Source organism: Anomaloglossus baeobatrachus, chromosome 1, assembly GCF_048569485.1.
Source record: "Anomaloglossus baeobatrachus isolate aAnoBae1 chromosome 1, aAnoBae1.hap1, whole genome shotgun sequence".
NCBI classification, from domain to species: Eukaryota; Metazoa; Chordata; class Amphibia; order Anura; family Aromobatidae; genus Anomaloglossus; species Anomaloglossus baeobatrachus.
In genome coordinates this window covers 605,875,564-605,893,335 of record NC_134353.1, presented here as the reverse complement: position 1 = coordinate 605,893,335, position 17,772 = coordinate 605,875,564, and the positions used below count along the sequence as shown (strand labels likewise).

At 44.9% G+C, this 17,772-nt stretch overlaps 1 protein-coding gene across 2 annotated transcripts in view; it reads right to left on the bottom strand.

Moving 5' to 3' along the window:
* Positions 1-17,772, bottom strand: part of IDNK (IDNK gluconokinase) — a 102,121-nt gene that overhangs the window by 73,535 nt on the left and 10,814 nt on the right. For both annotated transcript variants that reach the window (XR_012751654.1, XM_075340372.1), the window contains exon 3: positions 15,571-15,657. Coding sequence is in view for 1 of the 2 variants with exons in the window: in XM_075340372.1 (XP_075196487.1) it covers positions 15,571-15,657 (87 nt within the window). In the remaining variant the exon portion in view is untranslated. The remainder of the gene's footprint in view (positions 1-15,570; positions 15,658-17,772) is intronic.

Here is a 17,772-nt window from a genome sequence, read left to right as displayed (position 1 = left end):
TCTGTTTATTTATGCTACTAGATACAGGGACCGTTAGGCATGGATTAGCAATATGTACTCAGAACTGCTCGTGGTTCTGGGTGCATATTGCTCCTGACAGATTCCCTTTAAAAGGGCTGTCCGAGGTTAAAGCTGTGTCCCATATGGTTGCAGCTGTAGAAAATAACATATACAGAGCTTAGGTCACTTTCCCCAGGTTCAACTTTGCACCTCCATCACTGACCTTGGAAAGTGGTAGGCTGCAGCGGTGACATCATTACTATTAGCTCATATTACTACTACTTCACTAGGCTCTACATTTTCATCACCACTGAGCCCAGCAATTGGCTGCAATCGTCCATGCACTATAGTTTTGATGTCATTGCTGCTGCAACATGTGAATAAACATAGGTGCAGCGGCGCAGTACCATACTATAATTTAGGACAGCTTTATGTCTGAAATGCGTTAAATTTTAGCTTGATGCAATATTTTTTAATATATCTGGACCCATCTAAGCTGTGCCATTAAATTGGTGAAGTTTTATATCCAAATGGCTGGACACCGTTGTGTACTTTGCCCGCAGGGTAGGAGTAGAATTACTGGACCTGGGTAACATGAGTATAATTGTTGGTTATTCTTCTATAAACAATAGTATGTAGGTAGATATATATTTACAGGAGGGATGAACCAGGTAATCTTGAGGTCTCAATAACTACGACTGCAATTTAATCTGGTGTGCTGCAAGCTGTGTAAACAGCTCGAATTCTCATTATTGTATTAAAGCTTAAACATTGGCGATATCACAATTATGACTCCACGATGGTGTGCTATTCCATATGGTAAAGTGTTGAACTGCTAATTTTCAAAAATCATCTCTAATTTGGAAGGGATGCATGACATGACATTATGGTAAAAGACTATGCCTCAGAAAACTTTGGTAAGATGATGTTTGGATTGGGAGAGGAGCTCGGTATTAGCCCAGATGTCCAGTAGTGAGGTTTAATTTGTTACATTGTGGTTGTATTATTTGATGTTGTACTACTGTGTCCCGCTTACAGATGTCATAGCTTGTACAACAACACCATCTCATGAACAAGCACATGGTCACTACAGACATATATACCAACCAGATCTATTTTCCAGTAAACCTGACATTGATCCCCACCCGATAAAAGCAAATGCAGTTTTTTGTCTTGTTATGATTTGTGTAATTTTTATTCTTGGTAACTTAATGTACATAGCAAATATCAAAAACTGCCCTCCCGAGTAAGACAAGTGTGAACAGGTGCAAGCTGAGACAATTAGTAGATATACCAAAAAAAAACAGCTGCACTCTGAAATGCTATTATATGTAAGCATTGAATATATGAAATTGGTAATTTTTTTTTACTATATTGACTAGTTGTCTCAGTTTGCACCTGTTCACACTTGTCTTATTCAATAAGTGCTGGTCAGTTTTTTTTATATTTGTAGTACACTTCCTTCTAACTGAGCACTCTTCCTATCAGCCTGAGGCATTTTTTATTAGAGTGGGATCCTGACTGCCCTTAAAATTGTAGGCTTTCAGTCAAGTGGAGGCATGTAGGATTAAAGTCCCAACAAAGGGTACGCCTTGTTACTGGCTATTGGGCTTTTATGAACTGGAAATTTGTGCGCTATTTTTTAACATAGTTTCTATAGCAGTAATGCAATTCCAATTTCATATATTCAATGTTAACATATTATGGCATTTCAGAGTTCTGCTGTATTTTTTGGGATATAATATAAATGCAAAGACATATTCCCATACCACAATAACCTCAAAAACTGGTGTGCCTGGTTACCCTTGCTTAGGGCTCATTGACATGAACCCACCTGGGGGTCTTACCCCCAGACCCCCACTTCTGTTGTAAACAACTCCGAGACCATGTAGACTTAAAAATTAATGTTTATTCCAAACTTTTGATTGATATTGTAGATTTGCTAAGGAGCTGTCCACACAATAGAACAGTAATACAATTTCATCAAGTCCTATTGTATATTTGCTCATTTTTAATTTTAAATAAACTGATAAAAAATTGTTTTGAAATGCACAAAGCTGGATGAATGCTGTCGCATGAAAATCCCTGTTGATATAATTCTATTGCCCTTTACAAACAGGATATTTGAGCAACAGTAATTGAGTACCTCCAGCATGACAATATACACACACTATTTATTTCTGCTCCACACTGATTTAATGACAAAATATACTGGTAAAAAAATAAAGGGAACACTAAAGTACCATTTTGCTGTTTAAGTGTTCCCTTTATTTTTGTGAGCAGTATATATACTTCATGGAGGAAGGTTGAACTAGATGGACCTAGGTCTTTTTTCAACCTATGCAACTGTGCTGTTAAGAGTAAGGGGCACTCTGCACACTACGACATCGCAAGCCGATGCTTGTGATGCCGAGCGAGATAGTCCCCGCCCCCGTCGCAGCTGCGATATCATGGTGATAGCTGCCATAGCGAACATTATTGCTACGGCAGCTTCACATGCACTCACCTGCCCTGCGACGTCGCTCTGGCCGGCGAACCGCCTCCTTATTAAGGGGGCGGGTCGTGCGGCGTCATAGCGACGTCACACAGCAGGCGGCCAATAGAAGTGGAGGGGCGGAGATGAGCGGGACGTAAACATCCCGCCCACCTCCTTCCTTCCGCATAGCCGGCGTGAGCCGCAGGATGCAGGTAGGAGATGTTCCTTGCTACTGTGGCTTCACACACAGCGATGTGTGTTGCCGCAGGAACGAGGAACAACATCGTAACATCGGTATTTCCCAATTAATGAAAATGACCGACGCTACACCAATGATACGATTACGACGCTTTTGCGATCGTTAATCGTATCATAAAGGATTTACACACTACGATGTCGACAGCGACGCCGTATGTGCGTCACTTTCGATTTGACCCCACCGACATCGCACCTGCGATCTCGTAGTGTGCAAAGTGCCCCTAAGGTCTTTATGGAATAAAATGCATAGTTTAATGGCTTTTCTGGCCCGAGAGGAGACGATTTTAGGCACTCTATGTATTCCTCGTGCACAAGGGTGGTCATGCACCCAAATATATGTGGTTTGCATATTTGTATCATATTTTGACTAGATTCCTATCTTCTTTTAATAGAACATAGAGAGGATTATAGGTGAGTCTCGTCGGCATGTGACTGCAACTATACAAATCACATACATGTGGGCAAATGAACACTCTTTTGCACGGAGAATACAGGGTAAGGCTATGTTCACATGTCTTGTAGTCATCTTTTAGAATGGTCCCGGTGGGGAACTGATTTCTGCCGGATTTGTTTGGGAGTCTATGGACAACAGATCCATTAACGGATTGATATTGATATATTGTACTTGTATTTGTAATGGATCCATTGTTTGTCAATGGATCTGTTACAAATTGGCAATAAATAGCGGTTCGTTATCGGATCCATTGTCCATAGACTCCACATGTTAAAAATGCCGGCGTCCGTTATTTTACAATGGACAAAAAAGTTGTGTTTGCAAAACATTTTGCAAACAGATCTCTAACAGATCTGTGATAAGTGATAACGGATGACTACAGGAAATGTGAACTCAGCCTTATCACAGTGTTCCCAACGCAAACGTACATGATTTTTCAGTCACAAAGAGTGACTACAGACTACTTCTCAGCCCAGAAAACCCCTTTAATTGTTGTAGGTAACAATCTTTTCTACCTCCTGGAACTATTTGCTCCATGGCACATAAGCTCTGTTTGCATTTCCATATACTTTGCAACTGAACCATCTGTATGAACTGATCCACAGCAGAAGAATCACATACAGTTTCTACCTTTTCATACCTCAACTACCAGAATGGATATAATTAACAAGAGTACGTTAAATAAGAAAGGACGAGTTATCATTGTCTTTGAGTCAGAACCTACCAAAGCCAAAGAGTAAAGGCCGCTTTACATGCTACGATTTTTCTGCCGATATGTCGCCGGGGTCACGGTTTTCGTGACGCACTTCTGTCATCGTTAGCGACGTCGTTGCGTGTGACACCTACGTGCAACTCCGAACGATCGCAAATAGGGAGAAAATCGTTGATTGTTGACACATCGTTCAGTTTAAAAATATTGTTCGTCATTTGGAACACAGCAGACATATTGCTGCGTTTGACACCCTGCAAACGACGAACAACATCCACACGACCGCCTTGGTCAAACAATATATCGCTGAACGATGTAGCATCGTTTGTGAGATGTGTACGTGTGACCGCTACAAAACGACCTATGATCGATCTCGGCAAATCGTAACAACAATCTGGGCGTGTCACATCACTAACGAGATTGCTAGCGATATCGTTGTGTGTAAAGCAGCCTTAAGTCTAGGGTCACATAACAGTATAAAAAAATCAGTCCCATTCTCATCCAGAAAAATGGCTTCATATGGAATCCGATTTTCTTCTCACATTTATAGACTTGAATGAGTGAGTGTCATCTGATGTTAGAGTTGAATGGCAACATGCTGGGATTTTTTCTCACGCCGAATCGGACAAAAAAACATTTATCCGCACTGCCACAGTGAATATCATTGATCCAAGGGCAGTACCTTTTCAATTTGCACTCGTCCTATTTATACGGTGGTGTGAGTGAGCCTAGGAATTAGCAATATGTTAGATAAGTGTACCTCCGTCCCGTATTTACATTCACATGTCGTGTACATCACCAATTAGATTTGTTATAAAGGAAAAGGGGAAGAGAAGAATAGACGTGACTAATAATAAAAAAATAACTTTTATTGTGATCATTACAATATTAATAATAATTAAATTATTAATATTGTAATGATCATAATTAAAATAGTCCTATGCCTGATTGAAGGTTATTCTTGGGATTGGGCGATAATAAACCGGGGTCCCATGTAATTCTAGTTTAAACCTGGGATCAAATTTACCCTTAAAGAGTTGGTTCCCTACTTTGCAATAGTGACCCCCCCAGGCTCCATGACCTCTGGGATTCGGTGATGTCACGTCAACTTCCAGTTGACCCGAAATCACTGAACCGGCATAAGGGCAATACAGTAAAATACAGTTCAAAGACAGTGCGGCAAGCCCCGGTCACATTCTGTCACATGCTCCGGTCACATGACTGCATGTGCCCGGAGCTTGCCAGTGAACTTTAATGTACTGTACTGTCCATGTGCCGGATCTGCGAGTGCGGCAGGAAAACGCTGATGTGAAACCAGCGTAAGCCAATGCACTGAGGCCAGATCAATTACCCTGCTAGTGTTGTTGTAAGGCTATGTGTCCACGCTGCGGAAAATGCGCGGATTTTGCAGCGGATTTCTCCCGGAAAAGCCGCGGATTTCCCGAAAATCTGCAGCACAGGTACTTCCCAGCCATTTCTATGGCATTTTGGAAATGCTGTGCCCACGCTGCGGATTTTTCCGCAGCGGATTACGTGCGGATTTTGGTCCGGAAAAATCTGCAACATGTCAATTATTGTTGCAGATTTTCATCCGGATTTTGGCTTTAAAATTGGGAAAAAAAAAATCCGCACCAAAATCCGCATCAAATCCGCAGCAATTCCGCGGTAAATCCGCGGCAAATCCGCACCTTTGAAAAGGTGCGGATTTTGCGGGAAAGCTGCGGATTTTGATGCAGAAAAATCCGCAGCTACATTCTCCCGTGGACACATAGCCTTAGGGTATGTGCGCACGTTGCGTTCTGAAGTGACAAATAAAAAGCAGCATTTTGTCACTTCTTGTGCATTTCAAAACGCATGCAAAACGCATTTAGAATGCAGAATTCGTGCATTCTGGATGCTTGCTCTCCCACAGACAAAGAGAAAAGCAACCAAAACGCACAAAATAAGTGACATGTTGCTTTTTAGAACGCATCAATTTTGTAAAATATTTGGCATCCAAAACGCTGCGTTTCAAAACGCAACGTGTGCATGGAATTTGCTAATTGTGATAGACTTTGCTGGGGACGTAAAACGCTGCAGTGTAAAACGCTGCGTAAACGCATGATAAAACGCATCGTGCACACACAGCTTAAGGCTATGTGCGCACGTTGCGTTCTGCCATGACAAATATTCTGCACTGTTTTGTCACTGCATGTGCGTTTCAAAACGCAGGCGAAAAGCTGTGTTTTGGATGTATTTTGAGTGCAGAATGGATGCAGAATTCATGCGTTCTGGATGCTTGCACTGCCATAGACAAAGTAGGAAAAGCATCCAAAACGCACAAAAGAAGTGACATGTTGCTTTTTAGAACACATCGATTTTGTAAAAAATTTGGCATCCAAAACGCTGCATTTAAAAACACAATGTGGGCATGGAATTTGCTAAATTCTCATAGACCTTGCTGGGGACGCAGAACGCATGTGTTTACGCTGCAGTTTAACAAAATGCGTAAACGCATTAAAAAACGCAACATGCGCAGATAGCCAAAGACTATGTGTGCATGCCGCAGATTTGATGCAGAAATTTTTCTCACCTAGAATGCTAGTCGACCCCAAAGTGACTCCATCTTCTTTGTTATAGTGAATATTCCATCAGGAATTTTGTCTGAATCCTATTTTTTTAATATTTAGATAAATATCCTGAAGTGCTTAGCCTAGAGCACTGGATAAATGTGAACCAAGCCATATTGCAATTTTTGGAGGCAGAATGTAGGAACAGATTAACAGCTGTTCAGCAATTTATTTATTTTAAGCCATTCATTGTGCAATCTAAGTAACATGACAGCTTTATTTTTCGGGTCAGTATGAGCAGCATGTCATTTGTTTTTGTCATTTCTGCTGCGTTTTGCTAACATTGAAGTCAATGAGAAGTAGCAAAAAGCAAGCAACATCAAAATTCCTGCGTTTTACCTGCTTTTTTGCTGCAGAAACGATGTGTTTTGGACTCCATAAACGCATGCTTTTCTGACATCAAAATAATAGAATGATCTGTCCCTTTACAAACACACATAGTCCGACAATTAAATTTAAGAAAAATATAAATGTATTGATATTTTATCCATATTTATTATAAAACCGCTATAATTATATTAAATATCGCTCTTTTCGTTATGATTAAATAAATTATGTGTGTATTCTTTTTTTTCACCTTTTTTCATAGTGTTTGTATGTTAAAACTTTATTTAGTAGAGTCTTTGTACTTTGTAATCAAAACGCATCTAAGTTTGAGCAATGGAAAAGCATGTAAATCACGCTAAAAACGCGGCTAAAACGCGGTAAATACACATGCGTATTTATCGCGTTTTGATGGTGAAAAGCAACTTTGGCAAAAGCAATTTGTGCCAACAACTGCAACTAGGACAACGCAAAGTGCGGACATAGCCTTATAGAGTTTTTTATGTTTTACTACTTTTATACACTAAAAATGCTTTAAAAAATTGCATCCCCATATTTTTAGAGTTATCACTTTTTTATTTTTCCACCAACAGATCTGTATGAGGGCTTATTTTTTACATTTTTATTGGTACCATTTTGGGTCATATAACATTTTTTGATCACATTGTATTGCCATTTTTGAGAGGAAGAATGAACAATGCTAGAAATTCACAAAGGATTTAAATTTTTTGTTTTTCATGAAAGCGATAAAATATTTTTAGGGTATGTGCGCACATTGCAGTTTTGTTTCTCCAGTGAAAAATGCACCCTCTGTCTAAAAAACGCCCATCTGGCCGGAAAAAAAAAACGAATCAAAAAAACCGCATGTGTTTTTGCCGCATTTTCGGTGCATTTTTGCCTCGTTTTTGCCCCTGCGTTCTTTTTAACATTGTCAATAGAAAACCGCATGGAAAAACGCAGAAAAGAAGTGACATGCTGCTTCTTTTTTTTGCAACCAAAACTGCAGGCAAAAAAGAAGCAACGTGTGCACAGCCTTTCGGATTTCTCATAGACTTTGCTGAGGAAGGTCATACATGCAGTTTAGGATCACAAACTGCACCCAAAACTGCATAAAAAAAGCCGCAAAAACACAGTAAAAAAAACCCAGCGTGTGCACAAGGCCTAAAGGCCACTTTACATGCTGCGATATCGGTACCGATATCGCTAGCGTGGGTACCTGCCCCCATCGGTTGTGCGACACGGGCAAATCGCTGCCCATGGCGCACAACATCGCCCAGACCCGTCACACTACTTACCTACATAGCGATGTCACTGTAACCGGCGAACCGCCTCCTTTCTAAGGGGGTGGTCCGTGCGGCGTCACAGCGACGTCACTAAGCGGCCGCCCAATAGAAGCGGAGGGGCGGAGATGAGTGGGACGTAACATCCCGCCCACCTCCTTCCTCATTGCGGGCGGGACGCAGGTAAGGAGAGGTTCCTCGTTCCTGCGGTGTCATACGGAGCGATGTGTGCTGCCGCAGGAACGACGAACTACATCGTTACTGCTGCAGCAACGATATTCGAGAATGGACCCCCATGTCACCGATGAGCGATTTTGCACGTTTTTGCGACGATGCAAAATCGCTCATAGGTGTCACACGCAACAACATCGCTAAAGCGACCGGATGTGCGTCACAAATTCCGTGACCCCAACGAGATCGCTTTAGCGATGTCGTAGCGTGTAAAGCGGCCTTTATTCTTTGGATTAGTATGAATACAGCGATAACAGATTTATAAGGTTTTTTTCTTTTTTGCAGAATAAAAGCAATAATAATTAAACACTAGTTGCTTTTGCATCACTGTATTTTGAGAGCTATAACTATTTTACTCTTCCACCGTCAGAGGTATGTGAGGGCTTGGTTTTGGAGGACAAAATGATGATTTACGTTATATATAATTCTTATATACATACAACATTTTGACATTGCAATAATCATATTGCAGTGAGTATCATCAGCTTCCCATGATTGTGTCCCAGTGGTGATCGTGCAGGCACAACTCGTAGGGTGCGTGCACATGATCAGGATTAGCAGTGGTTTTAATGCTCCTTCTTTTCACTGTGTCCAAAACGCTGCGTTAGGCCCTGTGCGCACACTGCGTTTTTTTATACCTGCGGATTTACCCGCGAATGTTCCGCTGCGGAATTAATGAGCATGTCACTTCTTTTTTCTGCAGGTACCTGCGGCTTTTGCCATAGATAATGGTAAAAATCCGCGGGGACCAACTTGCGGAAAATCCACGGTAAATCCGCACAAAATCCGCTGCAAACCACGGTAAAACCGCATGCGGATTTCATTGCGGTTTTGGTGCTTTTTTTTACCGCGGATGCGGGATTCTTTAAGAGGGTCCATGTTTTTCTTAAGAAAAAGGCACTTTCTAGTGTGCACATAGCCTTATACAGTAAAAGCACAGTGGATGGAATTTAGGGCGGAGTCACACTTGCGAGTGACTCACGTGTAATACGTGCGAGTCTCACATTGTATCACCCGGCACGGCCTGCTGCTCTCAGAACAGAAGCATCTCAGCTGCATAGAAATACATGCAGTCAACCCGCTCCTGTCAGTAGAGCGTGCAGCTGTGCCGGGTGATGCAATGCGAGACTTGCGCGTATTACACGTGAGTCACTCTCAAGTGTTACTCCGGGCTCATAGAAATGTCATGGACACCGCGCTTTTTTCCTCCACAGTGTAAATCGATCTGCGGCGTGGCTTCTTGAGCCGCAGCATGTTAATTTATGCTTGACACAGGCGAGAACACAGCCAAATTACTGATCCTGATCATGGGCACGGGCAGCTGCATTCTGCTGAGAACACTCGCATCTCCACAGGAGAGATGACACTGTGTCTAGGACGCAGTGTCTTTAGGTCCTGTGCACCCACCCTTAGGGCTCGTGTGCACGTTGCGAAATTACATGCGTATTGCACTGCAGCGTAAATGCATGCGTCCTGCGTCCCCTGCACAATCTATGTAGATTGTGCATGACACGTGCGCACGTTGCTTTTTTGAACGCAGCGATTTGGGTGCTAAAATTTTTACCCAAATCTGTGCGTTCATAAAAGCAGCATGTCAATTAATTAGTGCACTTTGGATGCAGCTCCCACTCTGTCTCTGGTGGGGGCAGCAGCCATAGCGCATGAAATCGGCTTTTTTTCTTCTGAAACACTGCATCCATTATGCAGTCTTTCTGCAGCGATTTGAAGCGCACATGTGCTGTCAAATCGCTGCAGAATATTCAGCAGTTACGTGTGAACAAGCCCTTATAGTGGCACTTTGACACAGATCATTCTGCACACATGCACTGCACAGCCGGCTATCAAACTGCTGGGGTGTGCTTACTATGATGAGTGGTGCTGTAAGTGGTGATGTGGTAGCTCCATGCACACCTCCATAACTAGAAGCCAACAGTTGCCAAGAGGAAATAACTTAATTTTCCTTTGTTAGTCACACCGGGAGAGGAGGAGCCTAGGTAACTGATAACTCTGCTATTTCCCAAAAACAGCAGAGTATATAAACAAAAAGTTAAAAAAGTCTCCAAAATCATTCTAGGGACTGACAGAGGTATAAGGGCTAATGATGAGCAAGGACAACCATGCTTGGGTTCTCGATACTCGTAACAAGTAGAGATGCGCGGACACAAGCGTTAAAGCTCTGTGTTATTACCGAGCACAGACTTTACAAAAAAATCAGTGTTCGAGCTTGGAGTTTGGGTGCTTTATGTATGCTGACCACTTGAGCGAGCATCAGTGTGCTCCGGTAAGCATGGTAAGAGCTGCTTGCAGTGTCTGAATGGGTTGCAATGGGAATAAAATGAGCGCTATTGGATGTAGAGTGTACAACAAAATAAATACCCCCCTTTCTTTCACCAGAAGTGCTCTGTTTATGGCCTGCTGTATATGGGAGGAGAGTTGAACTGTCCAATCAGTGACTTCCAATGAAGTTCAGGTCAAGTCCGTGTCCAGAAGAGAACTTGTATAAAGTGTGGCTGAACCCGCCGAACCTGAACTTCCACGGATCTGCTAATCTCTAGTAACGAGTAGTCGGACTCTCGGATGCGATCGACTTGTGTGCTGAGTATAATGAAACTCAATGGGGAACGCAAGCATTTTTCCGAGCCCGTCCGCCGAGCGTTGACTGCTCGTCACGAATACCAGAGCATGGTAGTGCTCACTCATCACTAATAAGGGTCTATTCAGATGTTGTGGGAGCGATTCAGTTAAACCTGCATCAAAAACAACACTTAAAAATCTGCACTTTTTTTACTCACTTAATTAGTACCATCCCTATTGGGGCTCAATCTAAATTACCTATCAGTCAGCATGTCTGGAAGGAAACCCTCACAAACATGGGGAGACCACACAAACAAATATTGTCTTTGGTGGGATTTGAACCCCAACACTACAAGACTGCAGTGCTAACCACTAAATGCCATGCTGCTGTACCACCCCCGTGTCAGCGGCCGAGCCGCTCAGATCCGGAACCGCGATAGCTCGAGGGGTCTCCGGACACGAGGGTTCGCGCGGTCACTCGAGTTTGAAAAGGGGGGTATGTACAGGGGAGTTAGAAGTTCGTGACGCCACCCACGGTGCGTGGTAAGATGGAATACCACCGCTGCTGTTGGTGGTGGAGCCCGGTGGCGGTGGTATGGCAGCAAGGTGTTTAACCCCTGCGTGGGTAGAGGATTTGTGCCCCGGGGCCCGGTGGTTGTGCAGGGGGGTGCCGTTGGGAAAAGGAAGGGTCTCTGTGTACTCACTCAGTCCAAGAACACTGACACCGACAGCTTGTAAACCAGAGTTCTGAGCATCGCTACAGCAAGGAGGGAGCACACTTGGATCCGTGCCCTTGGTGTTGCTTGTTAGCCTGTGGCATTTTCCGTGGCATCTTATCACTTGTTGGAACCTATAGTCTGGAACTAATCGGGTCCCGCTCACCCATATGGCTAACGGAGTGAGCTTGCTCTCAGGGTTCACGCTTTGGATTTTCTTGATTGTGTTTGGGAAAGTCCTATCCCATCGGTGCGCTAGTACCCCGATTTTCGAGTGTGTGAGGGATGAATCTTGAAGTCTTCACCCCCGTCGGGTAAATTACCAGGACACTTGAAGCTACTTCCCGTCCTAGGGTCCGCATACCCTGTCGTGCCCTGGCCCCTGCCCAGAGATGGCTCAAGGCCGCCGGCTGCCCTCCTCGGCAAGTCCGTGCCCCTTGACACGATCTCCTGTGACCGGGGTTCCAGCTCCTACCAGGCCCAGACCAACGTCTGCCACCTAGTAGACTCAAGGAGCCCTGCTCCTGACCTCCTCTCTCTTTCTCCTTCAACACACAACAACTACTCTCACTTGTTCACTTTCCCCTACCAACCCCTCAAGTGGGCAGCCCTATTCCTTTCAGGCCCCCCAATGGCGTGTCTGGTGGGTATGGTGTAAAGTGTTCCTAGGGTTTTGACTGGCTCTGATTTTAGCAACAGCAAGGACAAGGATCCTTAAAGGAGTTGTCCGACATTAGCTTACCAAACATTTTTGAGTTTATGTGTGCTGTATTGTCATATAAAACACCCCTACATTGTTATTTTTTGTTTTCTAACTTTTGTTCCTCTTGAATTATCCCTTTATTCTCTGCAGCTCCTTGTTTACATTCAGCTCCAGCAAACATGATAACTTCCTGTGCCACACCTCCCAGTCACAGCTGGCACCGCCCGGCCTCAGTGTCCAGCCTTGCCCCCTGCCCGACCCCTGCACACACATTCCCTGTCAGTATTCTGCCCCAGCACCTGACTTGTTATCACTCTAGCATTGGAAATAACAGCCCCACATCGGGCTCTGCGCCCCACACACACATCGGGCTCTGCGCCCCCCACACACATCGGGCTCTGCGCCCCCCAGACACATCGGGCTCTGCGCCCCCCATACACATCGGGCTCTGCAACCCCTCCCACACACACACAAACGGCGCTCTGTGCCGACCCCCCCATCGTTCTGTACCGACCCCTACCCCCATAGGGAAAACATGTAGGCTACATTCACATGACCGTTTCGTTTTTGCGGTCCGCAAAAAAACGGTCCGTTTTTTTCACGGATGCATCCGTGTCATCCGTGCACCTTCCCTTTTTTTACGGACCGCAAAAAACAAAAGCAGCAAGAAAGATAAATAGATGAGTAGATATAGAAATGGATAGATAGATAGATAGATAGATATAGAGACAGAGAGATAGATGGATGAATGAATGAGATAGATAGATAAATAGATAGATAGATAGATAGACAGATAGATGAGAAAGACCTATATAATGTCCCACCTCCCTGCATATTCTAAGCTGGCACCCTTTTGTGACTTTCATGTGGCACAAAAGGGTGCTTAGCCTTGTATTTAGCCAAAAAATAAATAATTAAAAAAAAACGAAGTGGGGTTCCCCCTATTTTTGATAGCCAGCTAGGGTAAAGCAGACGGCTGCAGCCTGCAGACCACAGCTGGCAGCTTCACCTTGGCTGGTAATCCAAAACAGAGGGCACTTCACGCTGTTATTTTAAATTATATAAATAATTTAAAACAAAAAACGTGGGGTCCCCCCCCAAATTGGATCACCAGCCAAGGTAAAGCGGACAGCTGTGGTCTGGTATTCTCAGACTAGGGAGGTCCACTGTTATTGGACACTCCCCAGACTAAAGATAGCAGGCTACAGCCACCCCAGAAGTAGCGCGTCCAATAGATGTGCCAATCCTGGCGCTTCACCCCAACTCATCCATTGCCATGGTGCGGTGGCAAACGGGGTAATAAACGGGGTTGATGCCAGATGTGTAATGTCACCTGGCATCAAGCCCAACAGTGGGTGATGTCACGCGTCTATCAGATACTCGACATCACGAACCCAGTCAGTATTAAAAAAAAAAATAGACAACAAAAAAAGTTTTATTTGAAAAAACACTCCCCAAAACATTCCCTCTTTTACCAAGTTATTGAAAAGAACAATAAAATCAGGGTGAGGCGTAATCCAATAAGGGGGTCCCACGACATCCATACCATAGTCAATGTCTCAGTCAATGAAGAACAGAATGTTCCCCATTGGCTGGGAGAGCAATGCAGTGAATTGAGCTAACATCAATAGGTCAGCCCAGGTCACTGCAGGGCATGACGAGTGCTGCTGTCAGGAGGTTAGTTGAGATCATTACCTGCAGTGACGATCTCCTGCTCTCCTGACGTCAGCGCTGTCCCTGCCTTCTATGCCCGCCGCGTTCTCAGCAGTATCGCGAGAGCCCGTGATGTCACCGCTAGTGACAGTCTCCGGCTGCCTGCGAGACTTGATGTGAGAACCCGGCGGGCATAGAAGGCAGTGACAGCGGTGACGTCGGCAGAGAGGGAGATGATCTCATCTAACCTCCTGCCAGCAGCGCTTATCATCTCCGTGGCTGCACGCACTGTGAGAAGTGCGAGCAGCCGCGGGGCTGGCAGGGAGCGGGACACAGACTGAACGGGCACTCCTGCTATCCTAAGCACTGTAAGCAGGGGGCCCGGTGCTGGCGGTGACACCGGGGGCGGGGAGAGTACGTGGTGCGGGGGAATGTGTGGGAGGGGGCAGAGAAGGGGGGCGGGGACTCACGCACTGTACATGCCCAGCAGGGCGGCAACAAGCTGTTCCCAGATTTGCATGTCAACATGGTCCTGCCCATGCGGAAGCAGCAAAATCGCGGCAGGAGCAGTCACATGACTGCTCTGAGGCGGGGGAGATGGGCTGACAGCAGGGCAGGTAAGTGGTCTCTATCTACTTACCTGCCCCAATATAGCCCAATAGGGTAATAATAAAAAAAAAGTCAAAATAAGCCGGTTAACCCCTTTAACCAAGGAGGATTGGATACCGTGTAGAAGGGCAGGTTGCACAATACCCTGTGACGACCTGATAGGCCAGGGCATACTGCTACCTGCATAAGCTGCGGCTGCACTGAAAACCTTTACAAAACTGGATGTGGATTTTCAGATGTAGTTCTGATGTGTTTTTTAACCACACCTTAAGCGGGCTTTACACGCTACGACATCGCTCAAGTAATCTCGTTGGGGTCACGGAATTTGTGACGCACATCCGGTCGCTTTAGCGATGCCGTTGTGTGTGACACCTATGAGCGATTTTGCATCGTCGCAAAAACGTGCAAAATCGCTCATCGGTGACATGGGGGTCCATTCTCAAATATCGTTACTGCAGCAGTAACTAAGTAGTTCATCGTTCCTGTGGCAGCACACATCGCTCCATGTGACACCGCAGAAACGAGGAACTTCACCTTACCTGCGTCCCGGCCACAATGTGAAGGAAGGAGGTGGGCAGGATGTTACGTCCCGCTCATCTCCGCCCCTCTGCTTCTATTGGGCAGCGGTTCAATGACGCTGCTGTGACGTCGCTGTGACGCTGAACGAACCGCCCCTTAGAAAGGAGGCGGATTGCCGGTCACAGCGACGTCACAGGGAAGGTAAGTCCGTTTGACGGGTCCGGGCAATGTTGTGCGACACGGGCAGCGATTGGCCCGTGTCGCACAACCGATGGGGGTGGGTTCGTACGCTGCCGATATCGGTACCGATATCGCAGTGTGTAAAGCGGCCTTTACCCTTACTGAATGTTAGCACTCACTATTACCAACTTCATGAGCACAGACTTATTTTGTCTCACATTCTTGCTAAATTTGCATACAAGAAATATAAAACTCTAATTTATTTATTGCATTACCTGGTCATTTAATGGTATCCCCTGAGACATCTTCTTTTTATTTTCCACAGGATGATAATCATCGGCATCGTAGAAATGACATCCTAACTGCAATACAAGAGTAACATGAAGAAGATAATCCAGGTGGCGTGATCAATCTACATGAAGAAATTTTTTAACGCAAAACTAGAGCTTTTCAGTCCTATGCAGTCTTTTGCCCATTCATTAAAGGATACTTTACACACTGTGACATTGCTAGCGATCTCATTAGCGATGTGAAATTATGGATCGCAAGTGCGATCTTTCGAGAGCGCACATAGGTCATTTAACGCATGTGAGATCTCAAAAGATCGCACTTGCGATCCAGAATTTCACATCGCTAATGAGATCGCTAGCGATGTCGCAGTGTGTAAAGTACCATTAAGACTTTTCTGATGGAGTATTAGATGAATGAGTAACATCATTCTGGCAGTTCTATATGGTAAAAGCTAATCACCCTGAACTGTTAGGGCGGCTTTGCACACTACGACATCGCAAGTGCGATGTCGGTGGGGTCAAATCGAAAGTGACGCACATCCGGCATCACTTGCGATGTCGTAGTGTGTAAATCCTAGATGATACGATGAACGAGCGCAAAAGCGTCGCTATCGTATCATCGTTGCAGGCTCCGACATTTTCATAATGCCGGTGCTGCGACAGGTACGATGTAGTTCCTCGCTCCTGCGGCAGCACACATCGCTGTGTGTAAAGCCGCAGGAGCGAGGAAAATCACCTTACCTGCCGCCGGCGGCTATGGAAGGAAGGAGGTGGGCGGGATGTTTACATCCTGCTCATCTCCGTCCCTCCGCCGCTATTGGCCGCCTGCCGTGTGACGTCGCTATGATGCCGCACGACCCGCCCCCTTAGGAAGGAGGCGGGTCGCCGGCCAGAGCGACGGTCGCAGGGCAGGTGAGTGCATGTGAAGCTGGCGTAGCGATAATTTTCGCTACGCCATCTATCACAAGATATCGTACCTGCGACTGGGGCGGGGACTGTCGAGTGCGACATCGCAGCATCTGCTTGCGATGTCGCAACGTGCAAAGCCCGCCTTAGGCTATGGTCTCACATAATGAAAATGCAGCACAATATGCCTTAAAAAATGCTGTGGAACGTAGTGTGTTTTGGTGCATTCACCCGCCCCCCCACAGACTTCTAGGGGGAACCTGAAAAATCACATGTAAAATCATAATTTTCAAGTATGGTATCACACATTTCTGCACTAAAAATGCATTGGAAATACTGCACGGCAAAAACGCATTAACAAGAGTGAAACCCAACTAAAAAGCAATAAACAGGGTGAACTGTTGTTGCTAAATTTGGTGCAACAACTGGGATAAACTTGCAGAAAAAAATGAAAAAAATTAAATTTTGTCTGTGTGTATTTGTCAGTATGCCAAGCATTTATTACCGCTCTAATGGCAGTTTATGGCAGTGAAATACTGTATGCCAGGTACAGTAAATAATTAGATAGAAAACATGCATAAATTCCTGTACTTAAAATAAAAGTAGGCCCTCGCTACGTTCCCACGATAAGAATTTGGTGAGTTTTTGACGTCGCAGATTTTCTGCAGTGTCTGCACCTATTAGGTAAGCTAGGTTTTACTTGAGTTTTTTATTACGTTTTTTTAGTGCTTTTTTACATGCTTTTTTTATTGTGTTTTTGACATACTTCATGGTATTAGGCTTTCACAAAACATTATTAATAGTCATGTATGGAGTACATGTGTTTTTAGTGCTTTTCTGCAGCAGAAAGACAATAAAAACACTATCTAATGTAATTTTTATCCGTAATATCAGCACATAAAACTCAGTGCACAAGAGAAATTGATATGTTGCAGATTTCAAATTCGCACCACAGGTCATTTAACACAGTCTAAGGCTTCTGCCACACTCACGTGAAATTCACGCACGTGCCGAGAGACACGTATTTTCCCTGCGTGTTGCGTGCAGGTAAGTACGTGTCTCTGGTACGTGCGTGACACGTGTGTTCTACGTGTGCTATCCGCGATAGCACACGTAGAATCGGTAATTATTATACTCACCTGGTCCTTCCTGCTGTCCGCGCTGCTGTCCGTGGTGCTGATCCTCGGTCTCCAGCCCTCCCGTCTCCCCGCTGCTGCTGCCAGGCAGTGAAGTGAATATTCAATGAGAATAATGAGCGGCGGTCGGCAGCAAGAGGCAGCA